Source organism: Callithrix jacchus, chromosome 1 (assembly GCF_049354715.1).
Source record: "Callithrix jacchus isolate 240 chromosome 1, calJac240_pri, whole genome shotgun sequence".
Taxonomy (NCBI): domain Eukaryota; kingdom Metazoa; phylum Chordata; class Mammalia; order Primates; family Cebidae; genus Callithrix; species Callithrix jacchus.
In genome coordinates, this window is record NC_133502.1 from 153,117,783 (window position 1) to 153,139,186 (window position 21,404).

Consider the following 21,404-nt stretch of genomic DNA (forward strand, 5'->3'; position numbering starts at 1 on the left):
TAGAATGATGCTTGATAAATAGTCAGAGCTTATTATAACATCAGTGATGGATAACTCACAACTGAGCTGATCAAGAAAAACGTTTTCACTAAGCACAGCCTCTCCTAACTCCAGATTCACACTCTCGTGCCAGCATCACTGCTGTTTTCACTGACAACAGGACTAACATTTAAACCAACTCCTGAGGGGCAACTGGAAGGCTGAATTCAGATATCAGTTTGAAAAACCAAAATTTTTTTTAAATTAACACAAACCAGTATATGTCCACCTAACAAAAACCCAAATACAAAAGCTGTAACAGACAAATGATTTTGGTTATCCAGCAAAATCCCTGATTTTTTAAAATGCCATTGTAAGTTTTTCAGGGATTTTTAGATACTAAGTATCCTTTATATGCTGCAAAGATAATATAATTTTTTTTTTAATGAGAATGTCCTCACAATTATGTCTGTCGTGGAAATAAAGGCTCCCTTGGGTCAACTTGCAAGCTGGGGGAGAGGAGGAGATGGGATTTCATTAAGCCTGCCTACAATACCATCCTCTTCAGGCTTGTAAAGCAACTTGCAAATGTCTGGAGTGCTTTACTCCAGAGAAGAACAGAAAGTTCTTGTGTTACAATAAAGTACAGAACCTGCCTCACTCCGTGTCTGAAAGACATGCCTGTGGTTGGAAATGGAGAAAGGTTCACCTGCATCAAGTTTTCAAGGAAAAGGATATCATTCCTAAAACTGTAACACTGGTTCCCCGCTGCCGCCAGGCATACGGCACACATGCCCACAAAAGTGCTTAAGTGTGGGAAGTGGACATGGAGATACAAGGTTCTTTAACACTGCCTCACAGCTAAGAATGGGAAACAAAGAGCAGATCAAATGTCTGAGTGTGAGGCCACACACGCCACCAACAGTTATTTTAGAGAGCACAGATCCAGGCAGATTTGCGCTTAAGTGCTGGCTCTTTGTGGATTAACTCTGATGTGGCTCTGACCAAGGCACTTAACCTCTCTGAAGCTATGAAATGTGGGGTTAAAGAATCTTCCCGGCTGGGCATGGTGGCTCACACCTGTAATCCCAGTGCTTTGGGAAGCTGAGGCCAGTGAATCACGAGGTCAGGAGTTCGAGACTAGCCTGGGCAACACGGTGAAACCTCATCTTTACTAAAAATACAGAAAAAATTAGCTGGGTGCAGTGGCACGTGCCTGTAATCCCAGCTACTCAGGAGGCTGAGGCAGAAGAATTGCCTGAACCCGAGAGGCAGAGGCTGCAGTGAGCTGAGATCACACCACTGCACTCCAGCCTCAGTGACACAGGGAGACTCTGTCTCAAAAAAAAAAAAAGGAAAAAAGAAAAAAAATCTTCTATGCAGGGTTGTCATGAAGGTAAAATGAGATAACTTAAACAGAACGCATAGTGCATAAGAAATTCTACTTAAACGTTAGGGTTTTTTTGTTGTTGCTGTTATTATCATTACTGTTACTTCTTTGTATGTTATTATAAAGCTTACCTCATTGGTAATACTAAGACTAGTATATTATCCTTTTTAAAAGTGTTTTTCTAGCTTTTCTGAATTATAACTGACAAATAAAAATTATACATATTTAAGGTATACAATATGATGTTTTAATACATGTATATATTGTGAAAGGATCACCACAATCAAGCTGTTAATATATCCATCACCTCATGGCTGCCTTTTTCTTTTTTTTTTTTTTTTTTTTTTTTGAGACGGAGTCTTGCCCTTCTGCCCAGGCCAGTGTGCAATGGGGCGGTCTCAGCTCACTGTAACCTCCACCTCCCAGGTTCAAGCGATTCTCATGCCTCAATCTCCCGAGTAGCTAGGATTACAGGTGCATGCCACCACGCCCAGCTCATTTTTTATATCTTTAGTAGAGACCGGGTTTCACCATGTTGGCCAGGCTGGTCTCAAACTCTTGACCTCATGATCCGCCCACCTTGGCCTCCCAAAGTGCTAGGATTACAGGGGTAAGCCACCATGCCCGGCTCATAATCACCTTTTGTGTGTAAACACTTAAGATCTACTCTCTTAGCAAATTTCAAGTATATCAAACAGTCTTACTAACTATAGTCATTGTGATGTACATCAGATCTCAGGAACTTATTCATCATGTGAAACTGACACTGTGTACCTTATATATATTCCATATATAAGTGAGATCATACAGGATTTGTCCTTCCGCCATTATCTCATTCTTGATTACTCTGGAAGCCACCTTCCTACATTCCCCAGAAAACCAGGAGGCTGACTGTCAATCATTCATTCCATCGATAATCACTACTGTGCGTCTGAGATGTGCCAGGCTGCATTCAAAGAACTGGGGACAGCTAATAATCAAGAGAAGCCGTTCTCCTCCAGGAGGAGCTCAGTCTAGTGGGCAAATGGGCATGCAGACATCTAACGCTGCTCAGAGGGAGGAAATGACACAGGTCAAGGCCAGAACTAAGGCAGGGATGGGGACAGGGACAGGGCTGGGGTCTGCACAGACACTCACTTGTAGAGTTGTCGTAGAAGGTTTCAGCATCTTCCTCAGTGCCATTGCCGCCAAAGAGCGCTTTGTAGTTGTTGTCCTCATACCAGTTGAGAGACTTGATCTTCAGCCCCCCTCCCTCGGGATGCCCACAGACAATACGAGACACAGCCTGGTAGATTTGCGTGGAGGAGCTGGAGCTGTTCACATTGGTCAGAAACATCACCTCCTGTCGCATGTCACTCCAGCTCCTCATGCTGAACAGCTGGTGTCAGGGATGGGGAGGAAAAGGAAGGTAGGGGAAGGGAGAAAAGGGCAGTGCAAGGGTTTGGGATGAGAAGAGACAGAAACATCTTATTTTCTTGACCTCTCAAGAGCGATGTCCCAGAACATATTTTGTGTGATGTCATTTCAAAGCCTTGGGATGAGCTTGCCAGAACCCAGCTACCAAGTCTGTGACCCAGGGATGAGCAGCATCAGCATTACTGCAGACATTGTTGGAAAGGCAGATTCTGAGACCCCTCTGAGACCTGCAGATTTCAAATCTACAGCTTCACAAGATGCCCAGGTGATTCCTATGTCCACTAAAGTTTGAGAAGCACAGTCTAGAGTTAGTGAAGCCCCTGGAGCTGGGCTTTGTTTCACTGGGATTATCTTCCAGTTTATAGATCAGAATGCTTTCTCTGAACAGCTACATCTGAGTGTGGTTGAGCCTATCAGGAACTGCTCTCACCCTTGATAACTGACTCACTTCTAAAACTCCTCAAGCTCCAGTGTGGAAATTGAGGACCCCCTCCCCTTTGGGAAAGGGGTACTGTATGTGAAGTTCTCCGTCTTCATCTCAATAAAGTGCCAGGCAATGAAAAAAGCTTAAGGTGAAAAACTCAAGTATGGGCTGGGTGTGTGGTGGCTCACACCTGTAATCCCAGTACTTTGGGAGGCTGAGGCAGGTGGATCACCTGACATCAGGAGTTTGAGACCAGCCTGGCCAACATGGTGAAACCCTGTCTCTACTAAATAAATAAATAAGTGGTGGCGGGTGCCTGTAAGCCCAGCTACTCGGGTGGCTGAGGCAGGAGAATCACTTGAACCCAAGAGGAGAGACTGCAGTGAGCCGAGTGCCATTACACTCCAGCCTGGGTGACAAGAGCAAGACTCTGTCTCAAAAAAAACAAAAACAAAGAAAAACTCAAGTCTGAACCCTAGCTATGTCCCTCGTCAGCTTACAGCCTTAGAAAAGTCCCATCATGTCTCTGAGGACTCAACTTCTCCATGCTTCACGGAGCTTGCTGAGACACAACTTTGACTTGGCCCAGTTTTGGTAACCCTGGGGGGCAGCAGATGCTTATACCGTGGTCTGAACCCAGCCCTCTAGTCATGAAGATAGGGAAGCTAAAACAGCGTGTGCTGAGGGGTAAATCCATGACACACAGGAGGGTGCCCTGCACAGAACAGCCCCAACAGGGTGAGTCAGAAAGCACAGGCAGCCAGGCGTGTGTCTGTGACTGCCACTCAATGAGCATCCACTACCCGGGCAGTGCTCTGTCATACATACAAATGTATTCCAGCACTTTGTGGAGTTCTCAGCCCCAGTGCTATTATTAAATATTTATAGAGCACTTTGTATTTCCAAACATTTCACCATAAATCATTAATAAATCCCTGCATTCCTTGAAATGTCACTGCATGGTCACACCTCCTGGGAAGACTGAGCTCTAGAGCACAGAGGGGAGGGGCCGCCACGAGGCCCAGCACCCAGCTGGAAAGCTCCGTGTGCCTCACTTTCGGCCTCACAGCCTGCTGGTTCCTGAGTGGTGCGGTCCAGCACTGTCTAGCTCCTAAGCTTTCCCTTCCGCCTCCAGATGGAAACTAGGCTCTCCAGAGGTGGGTCAGAGGCCACAGGTTTTTTTTTTTCCAGGGAGAGGGCATCTAGCACACTCCACAAGAACACAATTAGGTGAGGTAGACAGCTTCTCCTAACTTTATATTTTCATAACCTGTATGGGGCATACAGATAGAAAGGGGACAGATAGCCAGGCCATTTTGCTTTTCTTGGTTATTGGAACAGCGCAAGCGATTTTTAAACAATAATAAGTAAAAGCCACTCACTTCTCTTTCCATAGGCAGCCTCACCACCATCTCACCACGCCCCAATGGAAAAAAAAGAAAAATTCCCTCCCACCTAAAGCCAGCAAATCTTTCTAAAGAAGCACCATATATTACTGAGTTATTCCAAACCATTGACTCTTTTTCTCAGCTTCTGTTTTACGGGACAACTCTTACTCTTTCTCCTGCACCTCAGCTCACCCTCGACTTTCCCTGACTGTCAGGGAGGGGCAGCTCTTCATCCTTGAGCCCATGGATGGCGGTGGTATTTGAACATCATTGGTTGAATGAATGAATGAATGAATGAAACTGACTTACTGCTTTCTCAATCCAGCACAGTGTCCTTTGCCTTCCCTTTCCCCAATCCCAGTCTCTTCTCAACCCAACAACCAGAGTATAAACGGTCTAAGCTCTAGATCTCATCATGTCCCCTCCCTCCAAACCCGCCACTGGATTCCCATCTCACCCAGCATGAATCCAAAGTCTTGCCAGGCCTGTATGGCACTCCCCACTCCTGCTCTTGCTCCTCCCCTCCTCCCACCACTTGCTCAGCTTCCTTGGTCCTTAAACACATTCCTTAGGCATGCCCTAGCATCAGTGTCTCCAGTATCTGTCATTCTTCCTGCTTAGAGTTTCCTTCCCTCTCCACAGACATGCTGTCATTTCCTTCAGGTTCAACTGTCACCCTAGAGAGGGCTTCCCTAATCATCCCCTTTAAAACAGCACCTTCTCATGCTCTATCCCCCTTACCCTGCTTTTTCTTCACTGCACATATCCCTCCTGTGGCATTAAACACTGACCTGTTTATTTCTGTCTCTCACCCTACACGTGCCCCAAGAGAACAGAGAAGTTAGTGTGTTCACTGCTGAGTCTCCAAACCTAGCAATGCCAGGCAGCTGGTCAGTGCGAGGTGGACATCTGAGATGCTGCCTCCCTGTCTTCCCTTCCCATCACCCAGATGTGAAACTTATGTCAGCATTCATTCATCTTACTCCTCAAGTCCTCATTTCCTCCCAATTTCCAGGTTCTGCTAGTGCATATTTTCTTCCTTGTAAGAGTCTCCTTTCTATTCTAGTTGCTACTGGAGTTTTTCCACGAAGCAGGCAACAACACAGGCTTTGGAATCCCACAGTTCTGGGTTCGAATCCCAGTTTTGTCAATTAATTCACTGGATGACTGGAAAAGTTGCCTAACTTTCTGAGCCTTGGTGCCATCTGCAAACTGGACACAATGAGACCCACCCACTCAGGTTTGTCACGTGGATCACAGATGGAAATGGGTGGCACCGTCTGAACCAAGGCAGCTCCTCAGAAGACATTCGCTCCCTTTTTCTTTTTCTTTCAAAGGTTGTGCTTTGGTCAAAATTATCAACTTTCTTTCCACACACTGACCAGAAAAACAACTGCATTTATTGGTCTTCTCCCATTTAGCTCACAGAAATAACGAATTATACAGTCAGTAACTTGTGATCAAAGGGACCTGGAGGTATCCTATTGAAAGAAGCAGATGGTCGTTGCTTGTCCTGGACTAGGAGCAAGCAGGGCACAAGAAGCAGCTGCCAAGAAAAATATATATGTTCACTTGGAGAGTTTCCACCGCATCCGCAATGGGAACATCACATGCTTCCAATTTTTTTTAATGCCAGACAAAAAACAGGGTCAGTGATGTAAGTGAAAACAGCTGTAACCAAACCCTGAGTTTAGAAGCAGCTTCCCCTGTTCCAGCCCCTGCTTTGCTTTCTCTAAGGCCAGAAATGAACAAGGAGACTGAGGCTGGGAGAGGAGCTGCAGAGCAATGCAAGGCATGTCAATGTCAGCTAACGGGGCCCTAGAGAAATAGCTATGGACTTGCAAAACAGTTTCTCTTTCTCATTCTCTCCCTGAAAGAACCCCAGTTGGTCCAGCTTCTCTACTTAGTAAAAGGTCACCGGCCTTCATAACCCAGGTAACAAATGGCAGGCTGAAAGAGGGCTTCTCCTCTGGAAAGGGAGCCCAAAAGTCAAACCTCATCAATTAGAAACACGTGAGCAGAATTCGAAGCAAGAAAATGGAACAGGACAGGAAGAAATACACTAAAGTGCCAATAGTGTTTAATTTCAGCATTTCTGCTGTTTTCCAAATGGTCTGCGTTTTCCACCATGAACATGTAAACTTTATGTTTAGAAAACATAAAGCTCATTTTGATCTTTGAAAAAATAATGCAAGCACCAAAAAATGGGTAAGTTAGATACAAGCACCGGATAAAGAAAAATGATTAGAGAAGCAGCTAAAAATAAGGGTGGACCAAGTCTGAAACAATTTCCCCACAAATTACTATTTTCCAGTGTCCTATACATTAGTCTGCATTGTCTGTGACCCCTGCCCCCTGGCTCAGCTTCTTATGCAGAGGGACACCAGACAGTTCCTGGCTTCCAATGTCTAATTTGAAACAAGGCTGGGAGTCAGAAAGTGGGCGTGTACACTGGCTGGGAATCAGAGCTAACTACTTTTGCCAGTGCCTACAGGCCCTCTGATTCTAGGACAGAGATTACTCTGACACATTTGTCAACATGTGGACCTAAAAGGCAAACTCAGCTTAACGTTCATTAAGAGACCATATTCTCATAGTTGAACCTCAAAAGCCAGATGCTTACAAGGAGTACCACGTTATTCCTGTTACTTAGCGATCATATGTTTTGGTAAAACAATTGTCTGGCCTTGCTACCGAAGAAGGAATATGAAGTTGCTGGACAGACAAAAGCAGTGCATGGGCAGTGACAGACAGAATTCTCCTCTTTATAAATGTATGATTACCTAAGGGCAAAGAGAAAAAAATGGAGAAGTTTCTAAACTAGATATCCAGCTGTTGGCCACTAATTAATTAGCTCTGAGACATCTAAGAGTTTTGGTTTCTTCATTTCTAAAATAAGGAAATCAAAACATTATTTTTTAGATCACTTATGCTTCGAAAATTGATATTACATCTCATATGATATTCAAATCAAAAGGGCCTGTTGGCAAACTCAGAATTGAAAAAACTGTTACAGTGGATGGTCCGCTTTCTGGTACTGGAAAGTCACAACTTACCTCCTGGGCCAGAGTCCCCAGACTATGCAACAATGTTTTTGTGGCTTCAGCCAGCTCCTTGCCCGGGAGGGGAGATGTAGAGTTTAGTCCTTTCTGTAACGAGAGAGAAAACTTTCTGAGCCCAAATGTAAACCTGAAGTCTCTATTGGAAATAAACAAGTGAATTAAAACTGTTCACAATCTTGAGTTTAACAAACAAGAAACAGATTCCTAACCAAAACTAAAGACACTACAATTATTTCTAACTGTAAGTTTGCATTTTGTTTTTTTCAAACTCATTCTTTGATTAATGGTTTTAAATGATGTAGGAATATTTTACTTAAAACTACTTCATATGCAATAGATAAAAAGGATCTCATGTGGGCTGGGGGGATGTGTCCAGTACAACTCTGACTGCAAATTTCCAAATCTGTCTGAGTCTGCAAGATGGCTAATATGGGAATGGCTTTGAGAAACAAGTTAATAATGGCTCAAAGAAAGAAAGAAAATATAAAGTTTAAAGCTGTCAAAAGCAGAGAAAGATGAAATTCTGTCACTTTTCTAACACTGGAAATTTAATGTAGAACACTTATTTTTATGTCTCGTTTTGGTCAAATCTACATATCAATTCATATATTTAATTTAGTTGTATGTCACCTAACTGCACAGCAGATATAAGAGAATAATTCATTAGAACAGGGAAAAGATAAATCAGGGTAGAAAGCATAAGCTAAATAAAAAAAGAGAACAGTAATTCATAGACTATGAAGTCAGAATTCTATAGCTGAGGAGCCTCAAGTTGGGTTCTGAGTGTTCAGGCTTCCAAAGAGAAAAAGACATGGAGTCAGTTTCATCACCCTTATTTGTCAAGTAGGAAAAAAAGTCTCCAGGGAAAATCTACCTTTCCTGATGTTTCTGTGGGTATGTTTTATTCAATATCATGTCAGACATCTCTGAAATCTAGACAAGGTTGGGCTATTTTGACATTTGTCATATCAGAGACTGCTGTGAAATTATAATGTAGACTATACAAGAAAATGCCTAGAAGTGGCTGGAAGTTTCTTCTCTGAGAAATAGCGGGCTGGGATGTTTTTTGTTTTTTTCAAGAGAACTCCAAATGCAGAAGAGACTGAATATCATTCTGATCATTACAATATCCAAGCATAATCCTGAATGGGCATTTCTGAGAAACCCTGCCTAAAGGTTCTATGAAAGAACTTGTCCAGCTGATTCATCTCTTCTGGAACGTATTCTTCACCAGAGTCCCAGTCTTCCAACATTCACAGTCCTTAGAGGGACCCACGTGGTCTCCCTTAAACGCTAGACTCGGGGAGGCCTCTGTGATACAACACGCGGATGGTGTTCATGATTGTTCCTTCCACAGAGAGTAACTCATGAGCAACAACAGGTGAGGTGTTTTGTTCCCACTTTCTCTCTCTGGGTTTGCCTTATAACTAAAGCTTAACACACTGGAAGCCAAACCCGCAGAGAACTTGCCTTCTGGAAAACTATTACAAACTGAGAGACCTTAATTGAAAGCTATAGGAGGTAAAGTGTTTTTGTGTTTAACATTAGGCCTACAAGATGACAGATGTTCAAGATTGTTTAGCAAAACAACACAACAAACCAGGACAAAACCAGAAATGCCAGATTGACGTAATGTAAATTTAAGTAAAAACATAAAATTTGGTAGTTAATCCACTTTTTTTATAAAGACTGAATGGAAATAAGATTCTTAGGATTCTTGTGACTCACTCTCCCCCACCACCCTGTGCCCCAATTCTGCAAACATGGGAACCTGAGAAATGGGAACCTACAGAACCCTGACCAAATGACTCAAATTCCCCATCCTTCCATTTTCTCCACGATACAGCAAAGTTTAAAATGCCGTGCACAGATCACAGAGTTTTTATGAGCACTAAAACTAGAAGATATGTACAAAGCCCCTCACACAGCACCTGGCACATGGTAAGTCCTCACAACTGTCAATAATTCCATCCCCTGCCTTTTTCTTCCCTTACCTGAAAGTTTACCGCCAAAACTGGAGAGCTCTTGTCTACAAACAGGGTTTTCAAGTTCTTGAAAAGACAAATATCCTTTCTCTATTTTTTGGCAAGGTCTTGAACTTTTTCACCTATCGGAATGTCCTTCCTCTTCTGGGCAGAGAGCTACAGCTAACATCACACAGCACATCAGCCACATTCCACCGTGCTACTTCTTTTCTATTTTTCAGACAGATTCTCACTTTTTTACCCAGGTTGGAGTGCAGTGGTGCAATCTCGGCTCACTGCAACCGCCACCTCCCTGGCTCAAGCGATTCTCCTGCCTCAGCCTTCCAAGTAGCTGGGACTACAGGCGCCTGCCACCACGCCCAGCTAATTTTTGTACTTTTTAGTAGAGATGCGGGCGGGGGGGGGAGGGTCTCACCATGTTCTGACCTTATGATTTGCCCACCTTGGCCACCCAAAGTGCTGGGATTACAGGTGTGAACCACCACACCCAGCCAGCTATTTCTAATAGTATAATTATGACTCACTGCCAGATGAAGACATCCTCATCCTAATTCCTGAAAGGTTGGGATAAAATGCCTTTCTCCCCTTGTAATCCTTTGCTTGTACTGAGCATTTGCTCAATGGCAAAATAAAAGATGATTAAGTGAATTAAATATACATTATATGCATAATCGCTTTTATGTAGATATACTATATGCATCCTTGCATGTATTTATATATATGTCTGTATGTATAAACCTATATAGACACATATATCTTACACACATTAACTGGCCTTAAAGTTGACATTCAAGTTGAAAAACTTAAAGGAAAATTCACTAGTAGCTATGGTGTGTATGTGTATACTTATATGTGCACACACACAGACATATACACCTTTATCTTAATGTATATTTATTATGTACCTTCTCTTTAAAGCAGGTGGTGTTGTTTTTACAGCAAAGGTATAGTTTCCCTTGTAAATTTAATCATCCAAAAGAACTGACTTTATTTCAAGAAAATATTAACCAAAAATGGTACCAGCTGCACTGAATGACCAAAATCATGGCAGAGTTGTGAATGACCAGGACTCACCAACACAGTGAGATCTGGGGAGCTACTGTATCAGAACCACCTGTGGTGCTTGTTAAATATGCAGATTCAGGCCCAGCGCAGTGGCTGATGCCTGTAATCCCAGCACTTTGGGAGGCTAAATCAGGTGAATCACCTGAGGTCAGGAGTTCAAGACTAGCCTGGCCAACATGGCAAAACCCCCTCTCAACTAAACATACAGAAATTACCCAGGTGTGGTGGCACATGCTTATAATCCCAGTTACTAGGGAGGCTGAGGCAGGAAAATTGCTTGAACCTCGGAGGTGAAGGCTGCAATGAGCCAAGATTGCGCCAATGCACTCCAGCCTGGGCAACAGAATGAGACTCGGTCTCAGGGAAAAAAACAAAACAAAACAAAGCGCAGATTCTCAGCCACCTGAGACCTACTGAATGAGAAGTTTAAGAGTGTGATACCCTCAGCAGATTCTTTTGCACACTGATGTTTGAGAACCAGCACCATGTTCACAAAGACTCCCTTCCCAGTATGCTTTGCACCAATGTGCTTGGTGCATTCCACGCCTGGTCCACATCCTCCTATCTGCTTCAGACTCTGAGGCAGTGAAGAGGCCACTCAGTCCTCCTGGCTTTGAGTAGGAGGATCCAAGATGGTGCCAAACACATGGGGAGGCAGGTTTGTCACACCAATTAGGTACAGCAGTCACCCAGTGCAGATGTTTCTAAAAACCTGACCCAACGTTCACCCATTATCACCATTACCAGTCATCTCTCCCCCGAAGGATACAAATCAGTGAATGGGTCTGTTGTTTTTATGTCTTCTCCATCTGAATAAATTTACATCTTCATGGGCAACTGTTTTTCCTTTAGGATTTTTAGTTTAAATGTCTTAACTCTGGAGCAAGCTTATTCTTGTTGTTTTAAAATCTCCACACTTCAGCAAAACTCCAGGCACAGAGCAGAGCCAACAGCATGACGGTTTAACCCAGGAATGTAGTTGACCACAGATGTAAACATAGGTCCATGTTAAATTTGCTGTGGCCAACAGACCTTTACATTAGCAGACACCAATGCGATGCCGTATCTTAAGAAATGACCTTCTATCAGCCGGGCGCGGTGGCTCAAGCCTGTAATCCCAGCACTTTGGGAGGCCGAGGCGGGTGGATCACGAAGTCAAGAGATCAAGATCATCCTGGTCAATATGGTGAAACCCCGTCTCTACTAAAAATAGAAAAAATTAGCTGGGCATGGTGGCATGTGCCTGTAATCCCAGCTACTTAGGAGGTTGAGGCGGGAGAATTGCTTGAACCCAGGGGACGGAGGTTGCGGTGAGCTGAGATCGCGCCATTGCACTCCAGCCTGGGTAACAAGAGTGAAACTCCGTCTCAAAAAAAAAAAAAAGAAATGACCTTCTTATCAGTAGCCTGTCCTTTGGGTTTATTTGCTTGTTTAATTTCACTGTTTTTGGATTTGATCTCTCGCAGAAACATTGGCTGAACTCATCCATAAATAGTAAGGTAGAACAGTCAATGCTATTGTTACAATCCTTTTTAAACTAGTTCCTTATTTGAGAATCAAGTGCTCTGTATTCACCAACAGTACTGGAAACCTGTAGTCGATACAACTTTCTATTTTCAAAAGAATACTGGCTGGAGTTACACAGAACATGGGTTGAAATCAAAGGGTTAGCAAAACACACACGATGTAAATTCCACATCAAGTTTAAGGCTTGGATTAGTCCAGATATTTTGCTTATGACTTAATTTTACTTTTCTGTGCATCCAAACATCCCATAACCTGAATAAATAAGCCAAAGACTAGAAACATGGGTTTCTAAAAGTTCAGTATAAAAATAGAATACTACGGCTAAAATTAACCAGATTCCACATGTATCAACATTGATAAATCTCAAGAACATAATCCCCGAAGGAAGTGGCAGGCCAATATGCACGCTTACACGATGTGCGCACACTCAGGCCAGTACCAAATATTGTTATTCACAGGATGTAAGTATACATGACATAGAGAATAGAAACAATCAACTGCAAGACAGGAGTTATCTCTGAAAAAAGAGCTAGGGAAACAGAGGCGGCATCAGCTGTATCTGTAATGTTTTATTTCTTAAAAAGAACCAGAAGTAAGCATGGCAAAATGATGGATGATGGTACAGCAGTGTTCTTTTTTTTTTTTTGAGACAGAATCTCACTCTGTCACTGGAGTGCAGTGGTGTGATCTTGGCTCACTGCAACCTCTACCTCTCATGTTCAAGCAGTTCTGCCTCTACCAAATAGCTGGGATTATAGGTGCACACCACCATGCCTGGCTAGTTTTTGTATTTTTAGTAGAGACGGGGTTTCACCATGTTGGCCAGGCTGGTCTCCAACTCCTGATATCAAGTGATCCACCCACCTTGGACTCCCAAAGTGTTGGGACTGCAGGTGTGGGCCACCATGCCCAGCCAGGAGTGTTCTTTATGTTATTCTCTGTACCTATTTTCAGGTTGAAACTGTTCCATAACTTTCTTTTTAATTCAGTGAAAAGATAAAAGAGGAAGGACAGTTGGGCAGGAACAAAGGAAGGGTAAAGAATCTGTTGGCCTGAGCACATATAAGATCTAACAGACAGATAACTTCCTTGAATAAAATTAACCCCAGGAAAGAATTCATGCCTTGAAGCTAGATCACAAAATATGGTCCAAGAATCATGTGTCTACGCCTACTATTAACTGTGCTCTTCTGCTCGTGCTTACTTGACGAAGGCAGACAAAGCTTGCCAAATCCTATTTCCAAAGAGCTTCAGTAAACAATTCACAGCTTGGAATTCCTACTATTATTTTTCTAATCAAAAACATTCTCTTGGTTATGATCTCATATAGGTCTCCACTGCACCCAGGAGGCAAGCAACTTTCTTATATGAAATAAAGGAAATGGGAAAAAGAAAAAAAATAAAACCTTTAGTGAGGGACTGTACTTTCTCAGTTAAGCTAACAGGAATTCATGTATGAGTCAATATTTTTAGGTCATAACTTAATACTGTAAAGTCGTTAGAAGAAGACTGCGCAAATGCTTACCGTATTACTCAAGAGCTCCCACCCACTTCTGCAAAATGTGTTCATCAAACATACAACGTTTCCTAAAAGCAGGACATTCTGCAACACTGGCCCCAGAAAGACAAAGTTTGTTGTGCCACATTCTTTGGGGGTCTAAGAGATGGCTTTATTATATTCTTTCCATCCTCATGAGCTTATGAGTTAAGTCAAGAAGGGCTGAAAAAAACTTTAAAGGCTATAAGCTTTGGCTTTAATCTTTGAGATGGTATCTCATTTCATCTCAGTGTATCTAGCACAGTCTGGGCATGTAACAATTAGACACCCAGTAAGTGTTTCCAGAAGAAAAACGGGAAGGTAGGGAGAATAGCATGAGTAGGATGAGAGATGGACTAATGTGAGTTCGCTCAAAGGTCATTCACATTCACAGAAATGCTGTTTTGCATTCACCTCATCAAGTCACTCAGTCTGTGTGACTTTAATGGCTCCCCTTGCTCTGAGAATGAGGCCCTATATCCTCACATGGCTCATGAAGACAGACCTGCCTCAGCTGACCTTTGCCCACCTCTGCAGCATCATATCTCATTATTCTTTCTCCCATCAAACTCCCCACAGCTATATCTGCTCCATACTGAACTATCTCCATCAGATACAGTTCCCCTAAATGCCACCTTCTCTTCCCTCTCATCTCTGGACCAAGGTACATACGATGTCTTCTACCTGGAACATTCTACTCCCTGTTCTTTACCTGGCTGACAGCCATTCTTTAGGTCCTTCCTTAGAGGATGCTTCTTTCCTGACTGGAAAGACAGTGGTAGGAGGCCCCATCAGGGCCTGCATCGCACCCCGCAGAGCATCTCCTGCTCTACACAGCAGTTGCTCCTTTCCTGGTCTGTCCCACTCATTCCCCAACCAGGACAGAAACAGAGAGGGCTGGACCTTGCACATGATTGCCTCCCTGGCCCAGAGCATGGCACTGATTAGGGCTCAATAAATGTTTACTAAATGAATGAATGTGTTTGTTAATCCATTATCACTACACCAAATGAAGACTGGAAGATAACATTACTAGAGCATTAGGAGTCACAGCTAAACAGAAGTAGAAAACACATCTGTGCAATTAAAATGCAACTGAAAATATTTTCAATTACTAAAAACCTCATCTACATCAAATTTTTCAGGAATTCTATGACTAAATAAAATGTATATATTGGATTGGTATTTTCAACACAATACATGATTTTGTTTTCCTCCTGGGAATGCACGTTTCAGTGTGTTCACTGAAACATTTCAAATGCCCCTTAAATATCTTCATAAAGTAGACATAAATCTCTACTTTACTTTACCCATAGGCAAAATCCAACTCAGGCTGGAATTAGTATGTTTCAGTTCAAACTGAAAACAAGTAAACCACAAATCAAAGACAATCACCACCCAGAAGTAATCAGTAACTCTTTCCAATGATTTATTTGACAGTAAAGATTTCTTCTGGGAAACATTTTAATATTTTTTATTGAAGTAGGAAATTATAAAACTAAATTTCTAAGGAACATTCTAATCTTTTAAAAAATAATTCAACAATTATTAGCTTTTAAATTAGACGTATTTAATGCATTCCACCACTTTACTTTTTGCTGTTTCTAAATATCGTTAAATACATCTACTACCACATAATTCAGGGGAAAAAAATTAAACCTGTATCTTAGGAATGGCAATAATTTTCAAGGAAGAAATAGTATAGCTAAGGTGAAAATATCTGTACAGATGGAGGTGAGTAGTCATATTAACACACTGCCATAGCTACCAGCTAGTGCTCTTTTCCATTAAGAATTAGGTGAACAGAGAGTCTGAAGCATAAATCTACACAGTGTGTCATTCCACTGAATACCAAACCATGAGGACTGCAGCTGCTTGCTGGGAGAAAGCAAGTAAACTGGTGGGCAGTAAAATCACACAAAGCCAAACAAAATCTGATACTTTCTAACGAAAGTCTGGGTTCCACACAGGAAAACACAAAGACCAAGTGTTCTCTCTTGCAAAAACCCACACAGACACTTTAAGGACAGCATGAAACAAGTTGCAGTATCTTGCCCTAAAAAGCCATGAGGCAGAAGATAACAAGCCCCATCTGTATTCTGGGTCCTTGTAAGCTAAATAAAGACCCCTCAAGACAAGCATGACTTTGTTCACTCCTTATCCATCTGCTCCTTCTATCTATACACAGCCCAGCTGTGAGACGACTTGTCCGCTGGGAGCCTCGGGGCACCCTCACATTACCTTCTTTCTCTCATCTACCAAGTTCTACCTTGGTGGGAATGGGCTGGGTGCACTGGAAGACATGTGAACAGTTTCTGTGAAACCACTGGCTCCACAAAAATAACTTCCTTTTTTTTTTTTTTTTTTTTTCTCCATGCCATTGAGGCGGATATAAATCTGCATGCGTGGCCTTCCAACCTCAAGGATCAGACATCATTTTCACATCACTGAGGCAATGGTGAGCCAGGGATAGAGCCCATTCAACTCATTCAATCCCACATTCCTCCCACTATGGTCCACAGTGTCTGTGTTGGCAAAGGCTGCTATCAGGGAGCTAGTAGAGAGGTCATCAGTGGAACTGGGACAAGGGGACAGCTCTCACTCTGCAGACCCAGGACCTACAAGAATTCCTCAAAGTCCCAGTCTCAGCCTTAAGGCTGGTTCTCAATGCCCACTAGAATGAAAGCTCCAAGGGCATCACATCTGTCCTGTTCGTGGTTGAACTTCAGTGCCTAGAACAGTGCTGGTATAAAGCAGACATACAATAAACATTTGATGGATTTTCTTTTATGAACGTCTCATACCTTGTTCAGAGATGCTCCGCTCGCAAAGTCATCTCTGTATGGCTTGTACATTAAAAACCCTAATAGGTAATGCTTATCATGCGTTAGAGTCACGTTCAGAATATGGGCAAGAAAAAGCAGAGAGCTGCAGAGGGGTCAATAAAAGCCAAGGGCACTGTGGGAACACTTCAAATACATGATCAATTATTCCTTCCAATCTAGAGAACTGTAGCAGGCTGAATGCAGCACCTCCCCCCAACCCCAAGATGTCCACACCCCAATCCTGGAGTCTGTGAATATGCACATTTCATGGCAGATGCACTGTGTAGATGTAAGTAAAGTTATGAATCTAGATTATCCTGGATTATGTGAATAGGCCCAAACTAATCATCTGAGCCCTTAAAAGTAAAGAACTTTCTCTGACTAGAGACAGAGAGATGTGACAGAAGGAGATGTCAGAGATTTAAAGTGTGAGAGATACTCAACCCACTTGCAGGAGAGAGGCCACACGAAAAGCATAAGAAGGAATGATGGCAAGATGCTGGAGAGGATGTGGAGAAACAGGAACACTTTCACAGTGTTGGTAGGAGTGTAAATTAGTTCAACCACTGTGGAAGACAGTGTGGCAATTCCTCAAGGATCTAGAACTAGAAATACCATTTGACCCAGCAATCCCATTACTGGGTATACACCCAAAGGACTATAACTCATTCTATATAAAGACACATGTACACATATGTTTACCGCAGCACTGTTCATAATAGCAAAGACTTGGAACCAACCCAAATCCCCATCAATGATAGACTGGATAAAGAAAATGCAATACATATACACTGTGGAATACTATGCAGCCATAAAAAACAATGAGTTCATGTCGTTTGCAGAGACATGGATGAAGCCAGAAACCATCATTCTCAGCAAACTAACACAAGAAAAGAAAACCAAACACCACATATTCTCATTCATAAGTGGGAGTTAAACAATGAGAACACATGGACACAGGGAGGGGAATATCACACACCAGGGCCTGTTGGGGGATGGGGGCTAGAGGGAATAGCATTAGGAGAAATACCTAATGTAGATGAGGGGGCTGAAGCAGAGGGCAGGATGCAGCAAATCACCATGGTACGTGTATATCTATGTAACAAACATGCACGTTCTGCACATGTACCCCAGAACTTAAAATACAACAGTAATAAAAAGAAGGAATGATGGCAACCTTTAGGATCAAAGACCAGCCCCTGCTGACAGCCAGCAAGGAAACTTCAGTCTGCAAGGAACTGAATTCAGCTGATATCCTGGATGAGCTCCAAGGCAGATTCATCTTCAGAGCCCACCAAAAAGAACCCCCCCAAAAAAGACACACAGCCCACACAAACACCTCGGTATCAGCCCTGTGAGACTCTAAGAGTAGACTGAGGTAAGCTCTGCTGTATCCAGACTTCTGGCCTTATGAAATAATAAATTTATGTGGTTATAAACTGCTAAGTATATGGTGACTTGTTATAGTAGCGATAAAAACCGCTAATACAATCATCAAGGACCTTGACAACAGAAGCAAATCAACCTCTCTGGCCAAAATTTACTGGTCCACTGCGATGGCTCCTTCCTGCAGTCCAAAACAGATTGGAGGTTTCTGTGAGACAGGAGAGTGGCCCTGTGCTAGTTCCAAGGGAAAGTTAGGAAAAGTTCATCTGCCCAGCACACCCTATAGCCAAATGCACCTTGCTGAGCAGCAAGACAAGAGAAGCCCCTGCCAGGTGGCCCTGAACTCCTCCTAGAAGTTATCTCAACAGTCCAAATACAATGAGTACTCCGTAACAAGTCTCCCTCATGACTAAGTACATTTATCCCACAGATAATATTTCATCTACCCACCCACCTTTGTACACATCAAAAGGCCATCTTTTGAGTTCAGTCCAGTGTCTAGAAAATATCTGACACATAATAAGCACTCAATAACTACTGCTCAATGAATAGGTTTTTAAGTAAAAGACAACACCTAATGGCAACTGCTCTTAATCCCAGGGAACTTTAAAAGCACAACAGCATTCTGACATCCAGTATTAACGTTTACACAAGGCATAGACTAAGGCATGAAAAAGAATCTTTGGGCGAGAGGCCTTAATGATATCTGAACAAGAACGCAGTCTTTCATTGAAATATTTGCCAGGACCACTTCGTTTGGTCTGAGTTCTAACGGTAATCTACAGAAGAAAACTTGTATTTTTTCATTTTTTTAAACTTATTATTATTATTTTTATTATTTTTTTTTTGAGACAGACTCTTCCTCTGTCGCCAGGGGCCAGACTGGAGTACAGTGGCACAATCTCAGCTCACTGCAAACTCCATCTCCCAGGTTCAAGTGATTCTCATGCCTCAGCCTCTTGAGTAGCTGGGTTTACAGGTGTGCACCACCACACCCAGCAGATTTTTGTATTTTTAGTAGAGAGGAGGTTTTTCCATGTTGGCCAGGCTAGTCTTAAACTCCTGTCCTCAAGCGATCCACTCACCCCGGCCCCCTAAAGTGCTGGGATTACAAGCGTGAGCCACTGTGCCTGGCTGAAAACTTCTAACATGACAGCAATTGTTTTCAAGGACATAATTTCTATTACTTATGTCGATTAAATTATAAACTTGTATTTATTGAGTACCTATTATGTGCCAGGCTGCAGCCAGGCTCTTCGTATGTATAACCAATAATCACAACAAAGAGTCGAACAAATTATACGCTGAAGAGGAGAAAACTGAGGCTTCTGGGGACCAAATAATTTATCCAACATCAATGCTGGTAAAATACTCAAATGAAGTATTCAAACCCAGATCCAGCTGGCCCTCCACGCTGCCACATTTTCCCCATGTTGCCACAACACTGCTTTCCAGAGATCACCCAGATTCTGAAAGAGGCCCAGGAGAAAGTCACAATACCCTTGGCTGGAAACACGGAAATACCCCCCACACACACACAAAAGAAGGAGAAATGTTTCAAAATATGTGTCTCATACAATTCCACTTTGGGTACAGAAGCACATATTGAAAGAACAGTTTTTCTCCCCGTGATGTTGGACCTGGCATCTGGCTGCTGCTACTGCTGCAGTTCTTGGTGCCGTTAAGTGCCCATGTGCAATGTCATCACACGTCACAACCACCTACCATCACAAATGTTGAAATTTCAACCAAGCAGCAACAGAAAAAGGCTGCTTCATGCAAAGCGAACATCAGTCCCAACACTCCAATTAAGGCCCTGCTTCATTCAATAAGTAAGAGTCACATTTCAAAATGTTTGGAAGTCATTTCATCCCAAAGGCTTCCTCAAAAATCATCTTTATACAAAACAGTCCTGATCACTCATTACACTCTAATTTAAGAGCCCCATTTTGAAGAGAGGTCTCTTGGTAACAGCAGAGGGGCAGGAGCAGAACCTAGATGCTCCACAAACCAAAGAGATGTGCAGAAAGCACCTGGTAGAAGCCAACTTCATCCACAAAATATTCCATGGAAATTTTTTTGCAGGGAGAGGAGATAAAGATTTCTTTCATTGAGAAAAAAAAAAAGAAGCCAACTTAATCAACACCTGGTCATAGACCAATGGATCCACAAGGGACAACCATGACACAGCAGGAGGGGATGCAGAGTGGCTGACAGTTCTCAAGGTGCATTTCCCTGCACTCCCTCATGCTGCTCATCCTGCCAGAGAGATACTGTCAAGCGGAAACCTGAGCTGTTAATTGTCAGATGATGAGGGCTAACCCCTCATTCTACTTTGAGTGGAATTCAGACATTATGTGAGTAGAGGGATTTTACTGGGTTGAGTACACAGTAAGTGTTTAATGAGTAAACTGAAATGAAATGGAATGAATGGGCACAGCACCAGAACAAATTACTATGTCTTCTAAAAACACCCGTTTTTTTCCCCAAAATTTCAATCATTCTAACTGAAAGGGGAAGCATTTCTGTCCTGTAAAGCAGCCCAAAACAGTCCAAGGAAATGGTTTTGTAATAAATTTTTGTGCCATTTATAATAACCTTTCACCCTTTACGTCTCACATCATAAAAAAGACCAATAGGCTGCAAATGTCTGCAAAAGTCAGCTTCTCTAACTTTTTAAGCCAGTTACTTCGAGTTGCAAAGATCTCCATAGAGAAATTTATCTCACTTTAAATTACAACATGGGTCCAGGCACAGTGACTCACGCCTTTAATTCCCAGGACTTTGGAGGCCAATTTGGGCAGATCACTTGAGCTCAGCAGTTCCAGACCAGCTAGACAACATGGTAAAACCTCATCTCTACTAAAAATAGAAAAAGTAACTGGGCATGGTGGCAAGCGCCTGTAGTCCCAGCTACTTGGGAGGCTAAGGCATGAGAATCGCTTGAGCCCAAGAGGCTAAGGTTGGAATAAGCTGAGATCCAGCCACTTCATTCCCGCCTGGGCAACAGAGTGAGATGGATCTCAGCTCACTGTAATCTCTGCCTCCCAGGCTCATGCGATTCTCCTGCCTCAGCCTCCCAAGTAGCTGGAATTACAGACACCCACCATCATGCCTGACTAATTTTTGTATTTTTGTAGAGATGAGGCTTCACCATGTTGGCCAGGCTGGTCTTGAACTCCTGATCTCAGGTGATCTACCCATCTCAGCCTCCCAAAGTGCTGGGATTACAGGCGACATGCCCGGCCAATACAAGAATTTTTCGACAGGTATGAACCTTGAGGTGTGTTTCTAAGGTCACATTCTAGAGTATAATCTGGGTATAGGGTCCAGAAACTGAATATTCCTAGTTTCCAACTCTCTATAAAGAATTCATGCCCCACAAAGTCCAAGAGTATTACAATTCCATTGTATTATAAA

General features: G+C 42.7%; 1 protein-coding gene across 3 annotated transcripts in view; it reads right to left on the minus strand.

Moving 5' to 3' along the window:
* Positions 1–21,404, minus strand: part of ABCA1 (ATP binding cassette subfamily A member 1) — a 156,146-nt gene that overhangs the window by 64,149 nt on the left and 70,593 nt on the right. For all 3 annotated transcript variants that reach the window (XR_013535675.1, XM_035253552.3, XM_035253568.3), the window contains exons 8-9: positions 7,654–7,746; positions 2,507–2,747 (exon numbers count right to left, since the gene is read on the minus strand). Coding sequence is in view for 2 of the 3 variants with exons in the window: in XM_035253552.3 (XP_035109443.3) it covers positions 2,507–2,747; positions 7,654–7,746 (334 nt within the window). In the remaining variant the exon portion in view is untranslated. The remainder of the gene's footprint in view (positions 1–2,506; positions 2,748–7,653; positions 7,747–21,404) is intronic.